General features: G+C 49.5%; 2 protein-coding genes across 2 annotated transcripts in view; one reads left to right on the top strand and one right to left on the bottom strand.

Moving 5' to 3' along the window:
- pbdc1 (polysaccharide biosynthesis domain containing 1) overlaps nt 1-3695 on the bottom strand; it is an 11731-nt gene extending 8036 nt beyond the window's left edge. Inside the window, 3 exon segments of the mRNA XM_068000995.1 lie at nt 1708-1721; nt 1724-1772; nt 3675-3695. Of these exon segments, the coding sequence (XP_067857096.1) occupies nt 1708-1721; nt 1724-1772; nt 3675-3695 (84 nt within the window).
- An 898-nt stretch (nt 3696-4593) lies between these two features.
- LOC137335692 (F-box/WD repeat-containing protein 1A) overlaps nt 4594-15899 on the top strand; it is a 51941-nt gene continuing 40635 nt past the window's right edge. Inside the window, exon 1 of the mRNA XM_068000992.1 lies at nt 4594-5178. Coding sequence (XP_067857093.1) covers nt 5134-5178 — 45 coding nt within the window. The 5' untranslated portion in view covers nt 4594-5133. The remainder of the gene's footprint in view (nt 5179-15899) is intronic.

Here is a 15899-nt window from a genome sequence, read left to right as displayed (position 1 = left end):
TGGAGGGGGGAGCGGAGCTTGGGGGGGGGGGGGGGGGAGGGGGGGGAGCGGAGCTTGGGGGGGGGGGAGGGGGGAGCGGAGCTTGGGGGGGAGGGGGGGGGGAGCGGAGCTTGGGGGGGGAGGGGGGGAGCGGAGCTTGGGGGGGGGAGGGGGAGCTTGGGGGGGGAGGGGGGGGAGCGGAGCTTGGGGGGGGGGGGGAGGGGGGGAGCGGAGCTTGGGGGGGGGGGGGGAGCGGAGCTTGGGGGGGGGGGGGAGGGGGGAGCGGAGCTTGGGGGGGGGAGGGGGGGGAGCGGAGCTTGGGGGGGGGGGGGGAGCGGGAGCTTGGGGGGGGGGAGGGGGGAGCGGAGCTTGGGGGGGGGGAGGGGGGGAGCGGAGCTTGGGGGGGGGGGAGGGGGGGAGCGGAGCTTGGGGGGGGGGGGGAGGGGGGAGCGGAGCTTGGGGGGGGGAGGGGGGAGCGGAGCTTGGGGGGGTGGGAGGGGGGAGCGGAGCTTGGGGGGGGGGAGGGGGGGAGCGGAGCTTGGGGGGGGGAGGGGGGAGCGGAGCTTGGGGGGGGGAGGGGGGAGCGGAGCTTGGGGGGGGGGAGGGGGGGAGCGGAGCTTGGGGGGGGGGGAGGGGGGGAGCGGAGCTTGGGGGGGGGGAGGGGGGAGCGGAGCTTGGGGGGGGGGAGGGGGGAGCGGAGCTTGGGGGGAGGGGGCGAGCTGGGGGAGGGGAGCGGAGCTTGGGGGGGGGAGGGGGGAGCGGAGCTTGGGAGGGGGAGGGGGGGAGCGGAGCTTGGGGGGGGGAGGGGGGAGCGGAGCTTGGGGGGGGGAGGGGGGAGCGGAGCTTGGGGGGGGGAGGGGGGAGCGGAGCTTGGGGGGGGGGGGAGGGGGGAGCGGAGCTTGGGGGGGGGAGGGGGGAGCGGAGCTTGGGGGGGGGGAGGGGGGAGCGGAGCTTGGGGGGGGGAGGGGGGAGCGGAGCTTGGGGGGGGGAGGGGGGAGCGGAGCTTGGGGGGGTGGGAGGGGGGGAGCGGAGCTTGGGGGGGAGGGGGGAGGGGAGCGGAGCTTGGGGGGGGGGGGAGGGGGGAGCGGAGCTTGGGGGGGGGGGAGGGGGGAGCGGAGCTTTGGGGGGGAGGGGGGGAGCGGAGCTTGGGGGGGGGGGGGGGGGTGAGGGGGACCGGAGCTTGGGGGGGGGGGGGGGAGGGGGAGCGGAGCTTGGGGGGGGGGGGGGGAGGGGGGAGGTGAGTGGTGCGAAGCGGGCCGGCGCCGGGGCGGGGAGCGGAGCAGAACCAGGGGGAAGGGGAGGGGGGGCGGCGCGATGGGGGCAGAGCCCGCGGGGAGGGAAGCGGTGTAGCCTGGCTCCTGAACCGTCAGGTGTCTGTAGGAGGGTGAGGTAGACGGGCCGGGCGCGCTCACCCTCCTCTTAAAAGGGAGCCGGAAAGTGTCCAGCACTACAGCCGGCAAGAACAGCAGTGGCAGGAGTTGTAGAGGCCATGAGGGGGGTTAGGACCTAATGACAGGTGATTGCAAGTTGCGAACAGCTGCTTGAAGTGCCCAAAATAGTCAGCCCGCTTAATACAGTTTAAGTGGCGCCTTTGTAATCGACACCTATGGTAATGGCAAACGGTTAGGGCCATTTGCCCGATATATGCGGCTGTCCTGGATAAGCAGGGCCGGTATTCTGATATACATTAAACCACAGGCAAGAAGGGCACCAAAATCAAATACTCACGTCATTTCCATAGCATCTGCCGGTAGAGACAGCGCCTGCGCTGTCGACATCAACTCACCACCGCCCTGGGCAGGAGACAGAAAAACAGAGCCAGCGATTTGACCGGGTCACTGGATGTGTGCAGCCAACCCCAGCTCAGAAAACAACCACCCCCAAAAAACATTCCTCTGCAAACTGGGGTGCTTATTTCTCATTTGTAGCCTGGGTGACGAGGCAGCCACACATCTCGGGGTTCGTAAGCAATTAAAATAATTAATAATACATAAAGTCCATCACCCTGAACCCAAAGTGGGCTCGTCGCAATGTAAAGTCCTAAACAAATCTGCGTTCGTAGCCCTGAAAGAACTCTACATGGCCTCAGGACGTCCCAAAGCGTCTTACAGTCAATGAAGTATTTTTGAAGTATAGTCATTGTTGTAATGTAGGAAACGCAGCAGCCAATTTGTGCACAGCAAGCTCCCACAAACAGCAATGAGATAAATAACAAGATAATTTGTTTCAGTAATGTTGGTCGAGGGATAAATGTTGGCCAGAACTCCGGGAGAACTCCCCTCTGCTTCTTTGATTGTGCCTTAGGCTCTCTAACATCCACCTGAACAGATGGACAGGGCCTTGGTTTAACGTCTCATCTGAAAGACTGCATCGCTGCTCTTAATAGCTCTCTTAGCTATGAAGATATACTTTGTACTTAGAGAGATTCTGCAGCTAACTCATGACACACCAACAGTGTAATGACTTTTGACAGCATCGAAAAGGACAAGAGCAGCAAGGTCGTGGGAATACCATCCTGACTTGGACCTATATCGCCGTTGCTGGGTCATTATTCCAGAACTCCCTAGCTAACACCACTGTGGGAGCAACGAGCTGAGCTTCCGACCCCATATCCCCTCCATCACCAAGACCACCTACTTCCAGCTCCATAATATCACCCGTCTCTGCCCCTGCCTCAGCCCATCTGCTGCTGAAACCCACATCCATGCTTCTGTTACCTCCACCCTTGACTATTCCAATGGTCTCCTGCCCAGCCTCCCACCCTCCATAAACTTGAGCCCATCTAAATCTCTGCTGCTCATACCAAGTCCCGTTCACCCATCACCCCTGTGCTCGCTGACCTACAATAGCTCCTGGTCCGGCAAAGCCTCGATTTTAAAATTCTCATCCTTGTTTTCAAATCCCTCCATGGCCTCACCCCTCCCTATCTCTGTAATCTCCTCCAGAACTCTGCACTCCTCCAACTCTGGCCTTTTGTGCGTCCCTGATTTCCATCGCTCCACCGTTGGCGGCCGTGCCTTCAGCTGTCTAGACCCCAAACTCTGGAATTCCCTCCCTAACACTCTCTCCTCCTTCAAGACCCTCCTTAAAACACACCTCTTTGACCGAGCTTTTGGTCACCAGTCCTAATGTCTCCTGCTTTGGCTCAGTGTCAATTTTGGTCTGATTACCCTCCTGTGAAGCGCCTTGAGGTGTTTTACTATGTTAAAGGCGGTGCATAAACGCAAGCCGTCGATGAGCACCATCGCCTGGACTGCAGCGGTTCAAAAAGGCAGCCCGCCACTACCACCTCAGGGCAACTACAGACGGGCAATGAATGCCAGCATCACCCACAACCCAAAAGCCAAATTTTTTTTTTAATTGAATTGTGCAATAATTTAAACTAAGCAACGCAAAATAATGCAGCAAAGCGGGAATTTAGTGCTGAAGTGATTTGAACGATGAGATTATTTCAATTAAGTAACTTTGAACGGAGACACTGAAAGCCAAGCCCTGGTCACACAATAAAACAGCTCAGCTGCTAAAATATCCACGCAAATTTTTTTTTAAACTTTGCAGAACGGCAGGGATGAACTCGAGCAGATCCGCTGTGTGGTGAACGTGAATTTAGGTTGGGGGGGGGGGGGGGGGAGTGAGAGATAAACTAACTAAAAGAGAAGACTGGAGAGGTTTTTAAAACAAAAAGCCCTTCTTACCAGAGAGCTCAGCCCAGCCATGCTGCTCCCTCCTGCTGATGCGACACCAACTCCTCCACCAGCGAGGTCAGGGGTCAGCACCTCCAAAACAAAATTATAATTATTAAATAAAGAATCGTCTCTTTTATTTCCAGACTCGTTTTTTTTTTTAAAAAATTAATAATTTGACGCTGGGAATGTTTATTTTGTGTGAGTAAATTGTCAGTGTTTGTGGAGGCGGGGTCAAAGGTCAGGTGTTGCCTTTTTTTTGATACATTTGCTCTAATGTTGCCATTTGGTTGCGGGAGATTTAAACTCGGATCCCGGGCCCCGCGGCTCCCGCCTCCGCCGCTGGTTTTCATTTAGGGTTTTTTTTTCTTAATATTTTCTTTTTTTAAAAAAAAAGAATTTTTTTTTAATATATGTCACTTTTTTTTTAATCTGGGTTTGTCTTTTCCCGTGGTGCTTTAGTGGTTCCCGGATGTCTCTGTGAGGAGATTGAAAGAAAGTGGGAGTGAATCAGGGGTAAAGAAAAATCATCATCATCATCATTATAGAGGTGGAGGAAAGGAGAGTCGGGGAAATTATTATTATTATTATTATTAATAAGAGGAGGAGAGAAAAGACAAGGAACGAGAGAGGAGAAAATACAAGGAGGAGGAGGGGCAGAGAGAGGAGGAATAGGAGGAAGGAGAGGATAAAATACAAGGGGAAGAGAGGATAAAAATATAAGGGGGGGGGAGGGGAGGGGAAGAGAGAATAAAAAATATAAGGAGGGAGAGAGGGGGAAAATACAAGAGGGGGGAGAGAGAATAAAAAATACAAGGGGGGAGAGAGGGAGAAAATACAAGAGGGGGGAGAGAATAAAAAATACAAGGTGGGGGGGAGAGAGAATAAAAAATACAAGGGGGGGGAGAAAATAAAAAATATAAGGGGGAAAGAAAGAAAAAATACAAGGAGGGAGAGAGGAGAAAATACAAGGAGGGAGAGAAGAAAAAAGGGGAGGAGAGAAGATACAAGGAAGAGAGGGGAAGGGTGAGAGAGAGGAAAATACAGCAGAGAGAAGGGGGGGGGGGAGAAACTAAGGAGCTTTCAGATCAGGAAAGAGGAATATATAGGAAGGAGAGGAAATACAATATAGAGGCTTTGAGACCAAGAGGCTGAACCAAGGAACCAGAAATTCCTAATGAAGGTGAAAGGCTGACGGTGGAGGAGAGGGAGAGGGAGAGAGAGGGAGGGGGAGGGAGGGGGGGGAACAGAAACACAAGGTTATTCCCAGGCTGAAACCAGCAGAGAGAGTTTGCTTTTAACATTACATTTTAAACTAGAAAATTTTGGGCTGAAGGAGAAATCGAAGGCAGCCCCTGTTGATGACGGGGAGAGGCTGGCTGTTGCTGCTTGCAGAGGGAGCTGCGTTAAAGAGGAAGCCCAACTTCTCTCTCTCTCTCTCACACACACACTCTTTCTGAGGTTGTGAATAATGGACTCTGACTCCATCCTACATGACAAGATAGTGGAATATATGGTAAGTTGGGGATTTAAGGTCTCCCATCAATTTTCTGTGTGTCTTGGCCTGTTTATATAGTGTTGCTTAAGGTGCTGTATAGACTGCACATCCAGTCGAGCTGTAGTGGGTAGGGACACCTGTACCTAAAGTGTTGACACCTTATGATTTCTGCGAGGGAAGTTTGGTGTCAAATATTTTCGGATGTAATTATTGCTGTTGGTTAATGTCGAAGGGTAACAGATGCTTTTAGGTTGTGAGTAGGCCCTTGTGATTTTTCTTTTTGCATTTGGCTTTTCCTGGATTCAGACCAAGTCCAACTACAAGGAAATGGGATGTTTTTTAAGAAAATATTTCTCTCTGTCTCTCTGGTCAGAAAGGGAGCGGAATATTCTGCAGAAAGCTTTGGGTTTCCATGGAAGGGAGGGAGGGAGGGAGAGAAACACACACAGTCTGCTCGACCGAATCAAGGAGTGGGAAAGTGGCTTGTGTAAATTAGAGAGGGGCGTGTGAAGCTTGTCACTCGGGCATCGGGAGTGAAGAGCACCGAGGCCCTTTTTTCTTAAGATTTTGTCTGGCTTGGCGGCATTTTTTGTTTAGGTTCTTCCCTCTCCCCTCCCAGTTTTGCAGATCATCTTTCGGGGGTTGGGGGGGGTGTTATTTATTGATGTTTAAATCAGAAGGCCTCTGTCACAAGCCAGAAATTGGATGGATCTCAACCTGTGAGCCTTTATATAGCTCTGGTAACGTACCTCTCCAAATCCTTTTGAATTGTGTTTTAGTGCCTTGAATTCACAGGAAGGAGTTTTGATATCATTCATTCTGATTGATGTTCATCAAATGAATATATTTTGTTACCCATGCATGAATATATTTTGTTACCCATGCAATCTGCTTGTGCTTTATTTGTATCTCCTGTTAGGAAAAACGTAGATGAATATATTGGCTCTAAAACAAAAATCTCCCCGAAACATTCATGCACAATGAATTACTTTTGGGAAGTGTAGTCACTGTTGTAATGTAGGGAAACGCAGCAGCCATTTTGCACACAGGAAGGTCCCACCTGTTGTTCTGTTTTTATTGTTGATGGTTGAGGGAGGAATGTTGGCCCAGGACACGGGGAGAACTCCCTTTCTCTCCGAATAATGCCGTTAACGTCCATCTGAACAGGTATCTGCTTGGCATCTCACCCAAAGCACAGAACCTACCAACAATACATCAATACAGAGCACCCTCAGCATTGCACTGGGAACGTCAGCTGGATTTTAGCAATGAATTTGTAAATCTAGTGAGGGGGCGGGAACGTCTGTAACCATTCTGCCTGCTGGAAGTCCAAGGTACCTCAAGCATCCTTTTTAATATATTATAAGTATTTCCTCGTCTTCTCTTGAAGGCAGTGACTCCTTGCTGAGGTTCTGTTCCACAGGTATGAGGATCACTGGAACACCATTGGAGCAGGAGCCCTGGCTGATTTATCCCCTTCCTAACCCAGGATGCTCAGATCCATTTGCCTCTCCTGGGAGATTGCATGGCTCCGGGGAGGGATGGGGAAGGAGATGGGAAGAAGTGTTCAGTCATGATACTCTGGCCATCATAGAGTGGGGCAGGCTTGATGGACCAGCTGGTCTTTTCCTGCCCGTCAATTTCGTATGTCCGTGCCCTTTCCCCCCTCCCCCCCCCACCCCCCAGTTTGAGATGAGCTAACTCAGCACAGATCTGGGATCAAGGCTGGGCCCTTCTGGCCTGTGTGTCTGTGCCGCACCGGGCGATGCTTTGAGTCAGCGCAGGAGATGTGCAGGCAGCACAGCGTTGGCTCTTGACCTTTCCTATCCTCTTGTGGCAAAGCAGCAAATTGCACATTGACACACGTGGGTTCACAAACCCGAAACCGGATGGCCAAACACGTCCAATTGAAGTTGTGCAAACTTGGTGCGGCCAGTGGTAAGAGCAAATCCAATCTCGATGTTCCTGGGCAGTGTGGGCCGCTCTGTTTTTAAATTGGGAGTGCATATGAGTTGCTGAGGAAGTGAGGTGCTGGAACAGATTTTGATATGGCTGTCCGGTATTTTCAAGAACAAAATTGGCCTTTTTTTAAAAAAAAATCCCAATTGTTAAAACTATTGATAAGTTTATTGGTTGATTTCTGATGCCTCACCGTACTCCGAACATGGCTGATGCGGAACTGCGTTGCTGAGTTGCTGATGGCAAGTGGATTAGTTTAGGAGTAGGCCATTCAGCCCCTCGGGTCTGTTCCTCCATTCAGTTATAAACAATTTTACAACACCAAGTTATAGTCCAGCAATTTTATTTTAAATTCACAAGCTTTCGGAGGCTACCTCCTTCCTCAGGTGAACGATGTGGAAATCGTTCAGTTAGAACATGGCTGATCCATTCAGTTAGAACATGGCTGATCCGTATCTTAACTCCGTCTACCCGCCTTGTTTCCGTAACCCTTAATACCCTTGCCTGACACAAATCTATCAATCTCCGTTTAGAAATTTTCAATCGAGTACACCTCCCTCCTACCCAGTGTGTGTGTTCTCCACACTCTGAACAGCAGTCCCAGACTTTAAGGCCTAAACGGCTGAACGCACGGCCGCCAATGGTGGGGGCGAAGGAAATTGGGGATGCACGAGAGGCCGGAATTGGAGGAACGGAGAGATCTCGGAGGGGTGGAGGAGGTTATATAGGGAGGGGCGAGGCCACGGAGGGATTTGAACATTGAGTGATGAGAATTTTAAATTGTGGCTTTGGTGGACCAGGACCGCCAATTTAAGTCAGCGAGCACTGGGGGTGATGTGTGAACGGGACTTGGTGCGAGTTCGAGACGGGGCAACAGAGTTTTGGATGAGCTGAAGTTTACAGAGGGGGGGGGGGGGGCGGGGCAGGATGGGAGGCCGGCCGGGAAAGCATTGGAATAGTCGAGTCTGGAGGTAACAAAAGCATGGATGTGGATTTCAGCAGCAGACGGGCTGAGGCAGGAGTGGAGACCTGGAGTGATGAGACGTCCTTTGATGGAAGGAACGCATTATAAATGCAAGCCGTTCGTTGTTGAGCGCAAAATCTTTTTGGTAGTTAGATTCTGATTTGTTTTTTGGCTTTAGAGGTGTTTTCTTTAGATTATTTATTTTAAATTTGCATGCTGCCCCCTTGGCATGGGGTGGGGGGAAGAGGGAGGTTTCCTGCCCCATTACTGACACGACCCCCCCATTTTGCCTGGATGGGGCTGAAAAGTCAAATTGGTGGGTTTCAAATGAAAACGGAAGCTGCTGGAAATTCGACAGTTGTTCAGAGGGAAAAATACAGGCGAATGTTTTGGGGTGTAAACCCCGGGGTCACTGTCGACGCGGGGCGACGTGCCGCCTGAATTCCCACAGGGAGAGTACTTGAGCAGTGCCCTTAAAGGGACAGGCCAGGCTAGCAGCGAGACGTCACATCCGTGCAGCCGCCCACAAGCAACACCGTGGGAAATCAGCGGTAGGGTAAAGATAGGGTGTGCTCAGCTTCCAGTTCTGAAGCGGGATCTACAACCCACCTCTAATGTGTTTGACCAATTTATTAGAGTTCTTTGAGAAAGTAACAAGCAATGTGGATAAAGGGGATCCTGTGGATGTGTGGATGTGGATTTCCAGAAGGCTTTGACAAGGTGTCACATCAAAGGCTACTGCACAAAATAAGAGCTCATGGTGTAGGGGGTGACATATTAGCATGGATAAAGGATTGGTTAGCTAACAGGAAGCAGAGAGTAGGCATAAATGGGTCATTTTCAGGTTGGCAAGATGTAACGAGTGGAGTGCCACAGGGATCAGTGCTTGGGCCTCAACTATTTACAATCTATATCAATGATTTGGATGAAGGGACCGAATGTATGGTTGCTAAATTTGCTGATGACACAAAGGTAGATAGGAAAGTAAGTTGTGAAGAGGACATAAGGAGTCTGCAAAGGGGATATAGATAGGTTAAGTGAGTGGCAAAATTTGGCAGATGGAGCGTAATGTGGGAAAATGTGAACTTGTCCACTTTGGCAGGAAGAATAGAAAAGCAGTATATTTATTTAAATGGAGAGAGATTGCAGAACTCTGAGGTACAGAGGGATCTGGGATGTCCTAGTACATGAATCACAAAAAGTTAGTATGCAGGTACAGCAAGTGATTAGGAAGGCAAATGGAATGTTGTCATTTATTGCAAGGGGAATGGAATATAAAAGTAGAGATGTTTTGTTACAGTTGTACAGGACATTGGTGAGACCCCATCTAGAATACTGTGTGCAGTTTTGGTCTCCTTATTTAAGAAAGGACATAATTGCTTTAGAGGTGGTTCAGAGAGGTTCACTCGACTGATTCCTGGGATGAGGGGGTTATCTTATGAGGAAAGGTTGGACAAGTTGGGCCTGTGTACACTAGAGTTTAGAAGAATGAGAGGTGATCTTATTGAGACATATAAGATCCTGAGGGGACTAGAAGGGGTTGATGCTGAGAGGATGTTTCCCCTTGTGGGAGAGACTAGAACTAGGGGCCACAGTTTAAAAATAAGGGGTCTCCCATTTAAGACGGAGATGAGGAGAAATTTTTCCTCAGGGTCGTGTGGAACTCCCTTCCCCAGAGAGCGGTGGAGGCAGGGTCATTGAATATTTTTAAGGCTGAGTTAGAGAGATTCCTGATCAACAAGGGAGTCAAAGGTTATAGTAGGTAGATGGGAAAGTAGGGTCGAGATCACAAGCAGATCAGCCAAGATCTTATCAAATGAGGCCGAGGGGCCGAATGGCCTACTCCTGCCCTTAATTCGTATGTTCGTGTGTAACCCTTTATTCTGAGGTCGACTGTTTTTATTTTCAGATTTTTTTTTTATCTCTGTAGATTTTCGCAGTGCCTCTCAATCTTGGTCTGTGATCGCCTTTTCATGCACCTGTTAGCCGGAACAAATGTTATTTTCCTTCTAACTTTTGTTCTTTCTCTTCCTCCTCCCCCGCCCCCCCCCCCCCCCCCCCCCCCCCCCATCTCCAGTACTGGTAATGGTGGCACCTTTTCATACCCATCTATCTTGCAGCCCAACACTTCCTCGTCCATCCCACCAGTAAGCGCTTTGGGACGTTTTACTACATTAAAGGCGCTATATAAATGCAAGAAGTTGTAACGCAGTGTATTCTAGTTTACTAAGGGGCAGGTGTGATTAAGATAATCACACTCGCTCAGGTCAGTCAGAGTTCAATTGCAGTGTTGACCGGAGAACTTTGCAGATTGGGACATCCTTGTCCGTTTTAGGCTGCAGGTTAGAAATGGACTTTTCGGGTTGTTTTGCTCCTGGCGTGGGGTGTCTGGATGTGGTTTTTAACCGATTGCAGATAAACTTTACAGGTGATTTTTAAGACCTCATTTACACCGCTGTTCCTCCTGGATTTGTTAATCAGCCTTCAATGACTTTGAGGGAGGGGAGAGGGAATTTTCAGATGTTTAATAACCTGATATCCTACAGTCATGGGACTACAGGGCAGTTTTGCGTTGAATAATCTTAAGTGAAATTCAATGCGGGAAGCTGGATAAACACATGAGGGGGAAAGGAATAGAAGGATATGCTGATAGGGAGAGTTGAAGAGGAGTGGGAGGATTCTCATGTGGAGCACAAACACTGGCATAGACCAGTTGGGCCGAATGGCCCGTTTCTGTGTAATGTTTCAGACGAACTATAATTAACCTTCAAATCCTTTTTTTTTTGTTTCTCCACAAGTTTTCACAAAGATTTCACAGGTGAGGGAGGCTATTCGGCCCATCCAGCTCATCCTTCTGTAGAAACCTATGATTTCCCCCATCACCGTCCAACTGCCCCTTGAGTCCAGTTTTCGCCTCCACTTCCCTACGAGCAACGGTTTAATTAAAGGAGAAATACACAACCAGTTTGGGTGCTCTTCTTTCGCTCTCTTTGCCACTGACCTTTTCAATCTGTACTATACACCTGTCTGATTTACCTCCAAGTGTCTCGTGTAATCTCTCTCTCTCTCTCGTGTCGGCGTGTCAGCCCCCTACCTGCCGACCAGCGGTCAGTCCTCTCAGCGGTCAGTACTGCGGGCATAAAGCACTCGTACAACAGTAGTTTAACAAGAGGCCGCTTCCTACCCTCTGTCCACACATTGTATACTAACTTATCCCCTTTGTGAAGAAACTTAGTTCATATGGTGTCAGCCTTAGCTCAGTGGGTAGCACTCTTGTCTCTCAATCGGAAGGTCTTGGGTTCGAGTCCCACTCCAGCTTGAGCCCATAATCCAGGCTGGCGCTCCCAGTGCAGTCCTAAGGGAGTGCTGCACTGTCGGATGAGACGTTAAACCGAGGCTTCATCTGCCCTCTCGGTTGGACGTAAAAGATCCCATGGCACTATTCGAAGAAGAGCAGGGGCGTTCTCGCCGGTGTCCTGGCCAATATTTACCCCTCAACCAAAATCATTATCTTATTGCTGTTTGTGGGATCTTGCTATGCACAAATTGTCTGCCACATTTCTTGCATTACAACAGTGACTACACTTCAAAAGTACTTCATTGGCTGTAAAAACTCTTTTGGGGCGTCCTGAGGTCGTGCTAAATGCAAACACTTTCCACAGTTGTTTTGTGCAGGCACTTTCAAAGTGTGTACTTTTGCCAGATATATTTAATGCAAATATTCTTTTGTCATTGGGCCAAAAGAAACTACAAGTCTTTCTCTTTTTAATTTTTCGTTTCCTCATTTCTGTGGCTGTTGTGATTTTTTTTCTCTGTGCTGAAACCCATGGCAGCTGATGGAGTTCCAACACACTTTGCTTCACCCTTTAAGTCCAGAATGACCTAATTGACTCATCGGGACCCGGGTCCCAATCGTGAGCGTTTGTGGTTTGATTTTTTTTTCAATCTATATCCTGGGCTTTTTTTTTTATCTCTGTCATTTGTGTTTTTTGTTCTGTTCTGGCCATGTCTGGAGTTTTGTCGATACTGAGGGAGTGCAACACTGTCGGAGGTGCTGTCTTTCGGACGAGACGTTAAACCGAGGTCGCGACCGCCCCCTCGGGTCAACGTAAAAGATCCCACGGCCACTATTTCAAAGAGGAGCAGGGGATATTCTCCTCCCCCCCCCCCCCCCCCCCCCCCCCCCCACCAGTGTCCTGGGCTGATATTTATCCCTCAACCAACACCACTAAGCAAACAGATGATCTGGTCATTATCACATTGCTGCTTGTGGGATCTTGCTGTGCACAAATTGGTTTCCTACATTACAACAGTGACTACACTTCAAAAAGCGCTTTGGGAAGTCCTGAGGTTTTGAAAGGTGCTTTCTTAATGTTTAAGTGCTGGTTAATATTTGGGTTCATCGGGAGTGTTTCAGTAACGTGTAATGGGCTTGTGAAATGTTTGCTGTGCCCGATCTCTGAAAGCCCTTTAATTGCAGACTGGGTTCTTCTGAACCGGGGCTGCGTCTGGGGGACGGGATTTTGAACTGGGTGAAATGCTAATGGTTACCGGCAGTGGCGGGAGGGATTTAAGGTTGAGGTACTGCACAACTTAGTTTGAGGAGGTGACTGATACGGGACAATGCAGTGGCAGTGGTGTACGTGGATTTCTCAAAGTGTCGTGCAAGGTTACGCGCAGGAGGTTTGCAGCTCGAGATGGCGGGCGCACGGTGGAATGAGAGTGAAAGTGGAACTATCGGCCCAGGACACCGGCGGGGTGGGGGGGGGGGGGGGGAAGAGGGAACGACTCCCCTGCTCTTCGAAATAATAGAATCATAGACGTTTACAACATAGAAACAGGCCCTTCAGCCCAACATGTCCATGTCGCCCAGTTTATACCACTAAGCTGGTCCCAATTGCCTGCACTTGGCCCATATCCCTCTATACCCATCTTACCCATGTAACTGTCCAAATGCTTTTTAAAAGACAAAATTGTACCCGCCTCTACTACTGCCTCTGGCAGCTCGTTCCAGACACTCACCACCCTTTGAGTGAAAAAATTGCCCCTCTGGACCCTTTTGTATCTCTCCCCTCTCACCTTAAATCTATGCCCCCTCGTTATAGACTCCCCTACCTTTGGGAAAAGATTTTGACTATCTACCTTATCTATGCCCCTCATTATTTTATAGACTTCTATAAGATCACCCCTCAACCTCCTACTCTCCAGGGAAAAAAGTCCCAATCTATCTAACCTCTCCCTATAAGTCAAACCATAAGTTAACCCGGTAGCATCCTAGTAAATCTTTTCTGCACTCTTTCTAGTTTAATAATATCCTTTCTATAATAGGGTGACCAGAACTGTACACAGTATTCCAAGTGTGGCCTTACTAATGTCATAGAGTTATACAGCACGGATAGAGGCCCTTCGGCCCATCGTGTCCGCGCCGGCCATCAAGCCCTGTCTACTCTAATCCCATATTCCAGCATTTGGTCCGTAGCCTTGTATGCTATGGCATTTCAAGTGCTCATCCAAATGCTTCTTGAATGTTGTGAGGGTTCCTGCCTCCACAACTCTTTCAGGCAGTGAGTTCCAGACTCCAACCACCCTCTGGGTGAAAAAGTTCTTTCTCAAATCCCCTCTAAACCTCCCGCCTTTTACCTTGAATCTATGTCCCCTTGTTATAGAACCCTCAACGAAGGGAAAAAGTTCCTTAGTATCCATCCTATCTGTGCCCCTCATAATTTTGTACACCTCAATCATGTCCCCCCTCAGCCTCCTCTGCTCCAAGGAAAACAAACCCAATCTTCCCAGTCTCTCTTCATAGCTGAAGCGCTCCAGCCCTGGTAACATCCTGGTGAATCTCCTCTGCACCCTCTCCAAAGCGATCACATCCTTCCTGTAGTGTGGCGACCAGAACTGCACACAGTACTCCAGCTGTGGCCTAACCAGTGTTTTATACAGCTCCATCATAACCTCCTTGCTCTTATATTCTATGCCTCGGCTAATAAAGGCAAGTATCCCATATGCCTTCTTTACCACCTTATCTACCTGTTCCGCCGCCTTCAGGGATCTGTGAACTTGCACACCAAGATCCCTCTGACCCTCTGTCTTGCCTAGGGTCCTCCCATTCATTGTGTATTCCCTTGCCTTGTTAGTCCCTCCAAAGTGCATCACTACGCACTTTTCCGGGTTAAATTCCATTTGCCACTGTTCCGCCCATCTGACCAACCCATCTATATCGTCCTGCAGACTGAGGCTATCCTCCTCGCTATTTACCACCCTACCAATTTTTGTATCATCAGCGAACTTACTGATCATACCTTTTACATTCATATCCAAGTCATTAATGTAGACCACAAACAGCAAGGGACCCAGCACCGATCCCTGTGGTACCCCACTGGCCACAGGCTTCCAGTCACAAAAACAACCTTCGACCATCACCCTCTGCCTTCTGCCACTAAGCCAGTTTTGTATCCAAAGTGCCAAGGCACCCTGGATTCCATGGGCTCGTACCTTCTTGACCAGTCTCCTGTGGGGGACTTTATCGAAGGCCTTACTGAAATCCATGTAAACCACATCCACTGCGTTACCCTCATCCACACGCCTCGTCACCCCCCTCAAAAAATTCAATCAAATTAGTCAGACATGATCTTCCCTTGACAAAGCCATGTTGACTATCCCTGATTAATCCTTGCTTCTCCAAGTGGAGACTAATTTTGTCCTTCAGAATTTTTTCCAATAATTTTCCTACCACTGATGTTAGGCTCACTGGCCTGTAGTTCCCCGGTTTTTCCCTACTCCCCTTCTTGAATAATGGTATTACATTAGCGGTTCTCCAGTCCTCTGGCACATCCCCTGTGGCCAGAGAGGTTCTGAATATATGTGTTAGAGTGATGTCTTGTACAACTTCAACAAGACATCCCAACTCCTGTATTCAATGTTCTGACCAATGAAACCAAGCATGCTGAATGCCTTCTTCACCACCCTATCCACCTGTGACTCCACTTTCAAGGAGCTATGAACCTGTATTCCTAGATCTCTTTGTTCTATAACTCTCCCCAACGCCCTACCATTAACGGAGTAGGTCCTGGCCCGATTCGATCTACCAAAATGCATCACCTCACATTTATCTAAATTAAACTCCATCTGCCATTCATCGGCCCACTGGCCCAATTTATCAAGATCCTGTTGCAATCCTCGATAACCTTCTTCGCTGTCCACAATGCCACCAATCTTGGTGTCATCTGCAAACTTACTAACCATGCCTCCTAAATTCTCATCCAAATCATTAATATAAATAACAAATAACAGCGGACCCAGTATCGATCCCTGAGGCACACCGCTGGTCACAGGCCTCCAGTTTGAAAAACAACCCTCTACAACCACTCTCTGTCTTCTGTCGTCAATCCAATTTTGTATCCAATTGGCTACCTCACCTTGGATCCCGTGAGATTTAACCTTATGTAACAACCTACCATGCGGTACCTTGTCAAAGGCTTTGCTAAAGTCCATGTAGACCACGTCTACTGCACAGCCCTCATCTATCTTCTTGGTTACCCCTTCAAAAAACTCAATCAAATTCATGAGACATGATTTTCCTCTCACAAAACCATGCTGACTGTTCCTAATTAGTCCCTGCCTCTCCAAATGCCTGTAGATCCTGTCCCTCAGAATACCCTCTAACAACTTACCCACTACAGATGTCAGGCTCACCGGTCAGCAGTTTCCAGGCTTTTCCCCGCCTCCCTTCTTAAACAAAGGCACAACATTTGCTACCCTCCAATCTTCAGGCACCTCACCTGTAGCTGTCGATGATTCAAATATCTCTGCTAGG

Source organism: Heptranchias perlo, chromosome 20 (assembly GCF_035084215.1).
Source record: "Heptranchias perlo isolate sHepPer1 chromosome 20, sHepPer1.hap1, whole genome shotgun sequence".
NCBI classification, from domain to species: Eukaryota; Metazoa; Chordata; class Chondrichthyes; order Hexanchiformes; family Hexanchidae; genus Heptranchias; species Heptranchias perlo.
Note: the sequence above shows the minus strand (reverse complement) of the source record. Positions and strands in the feature narration are given on the sequence as shown.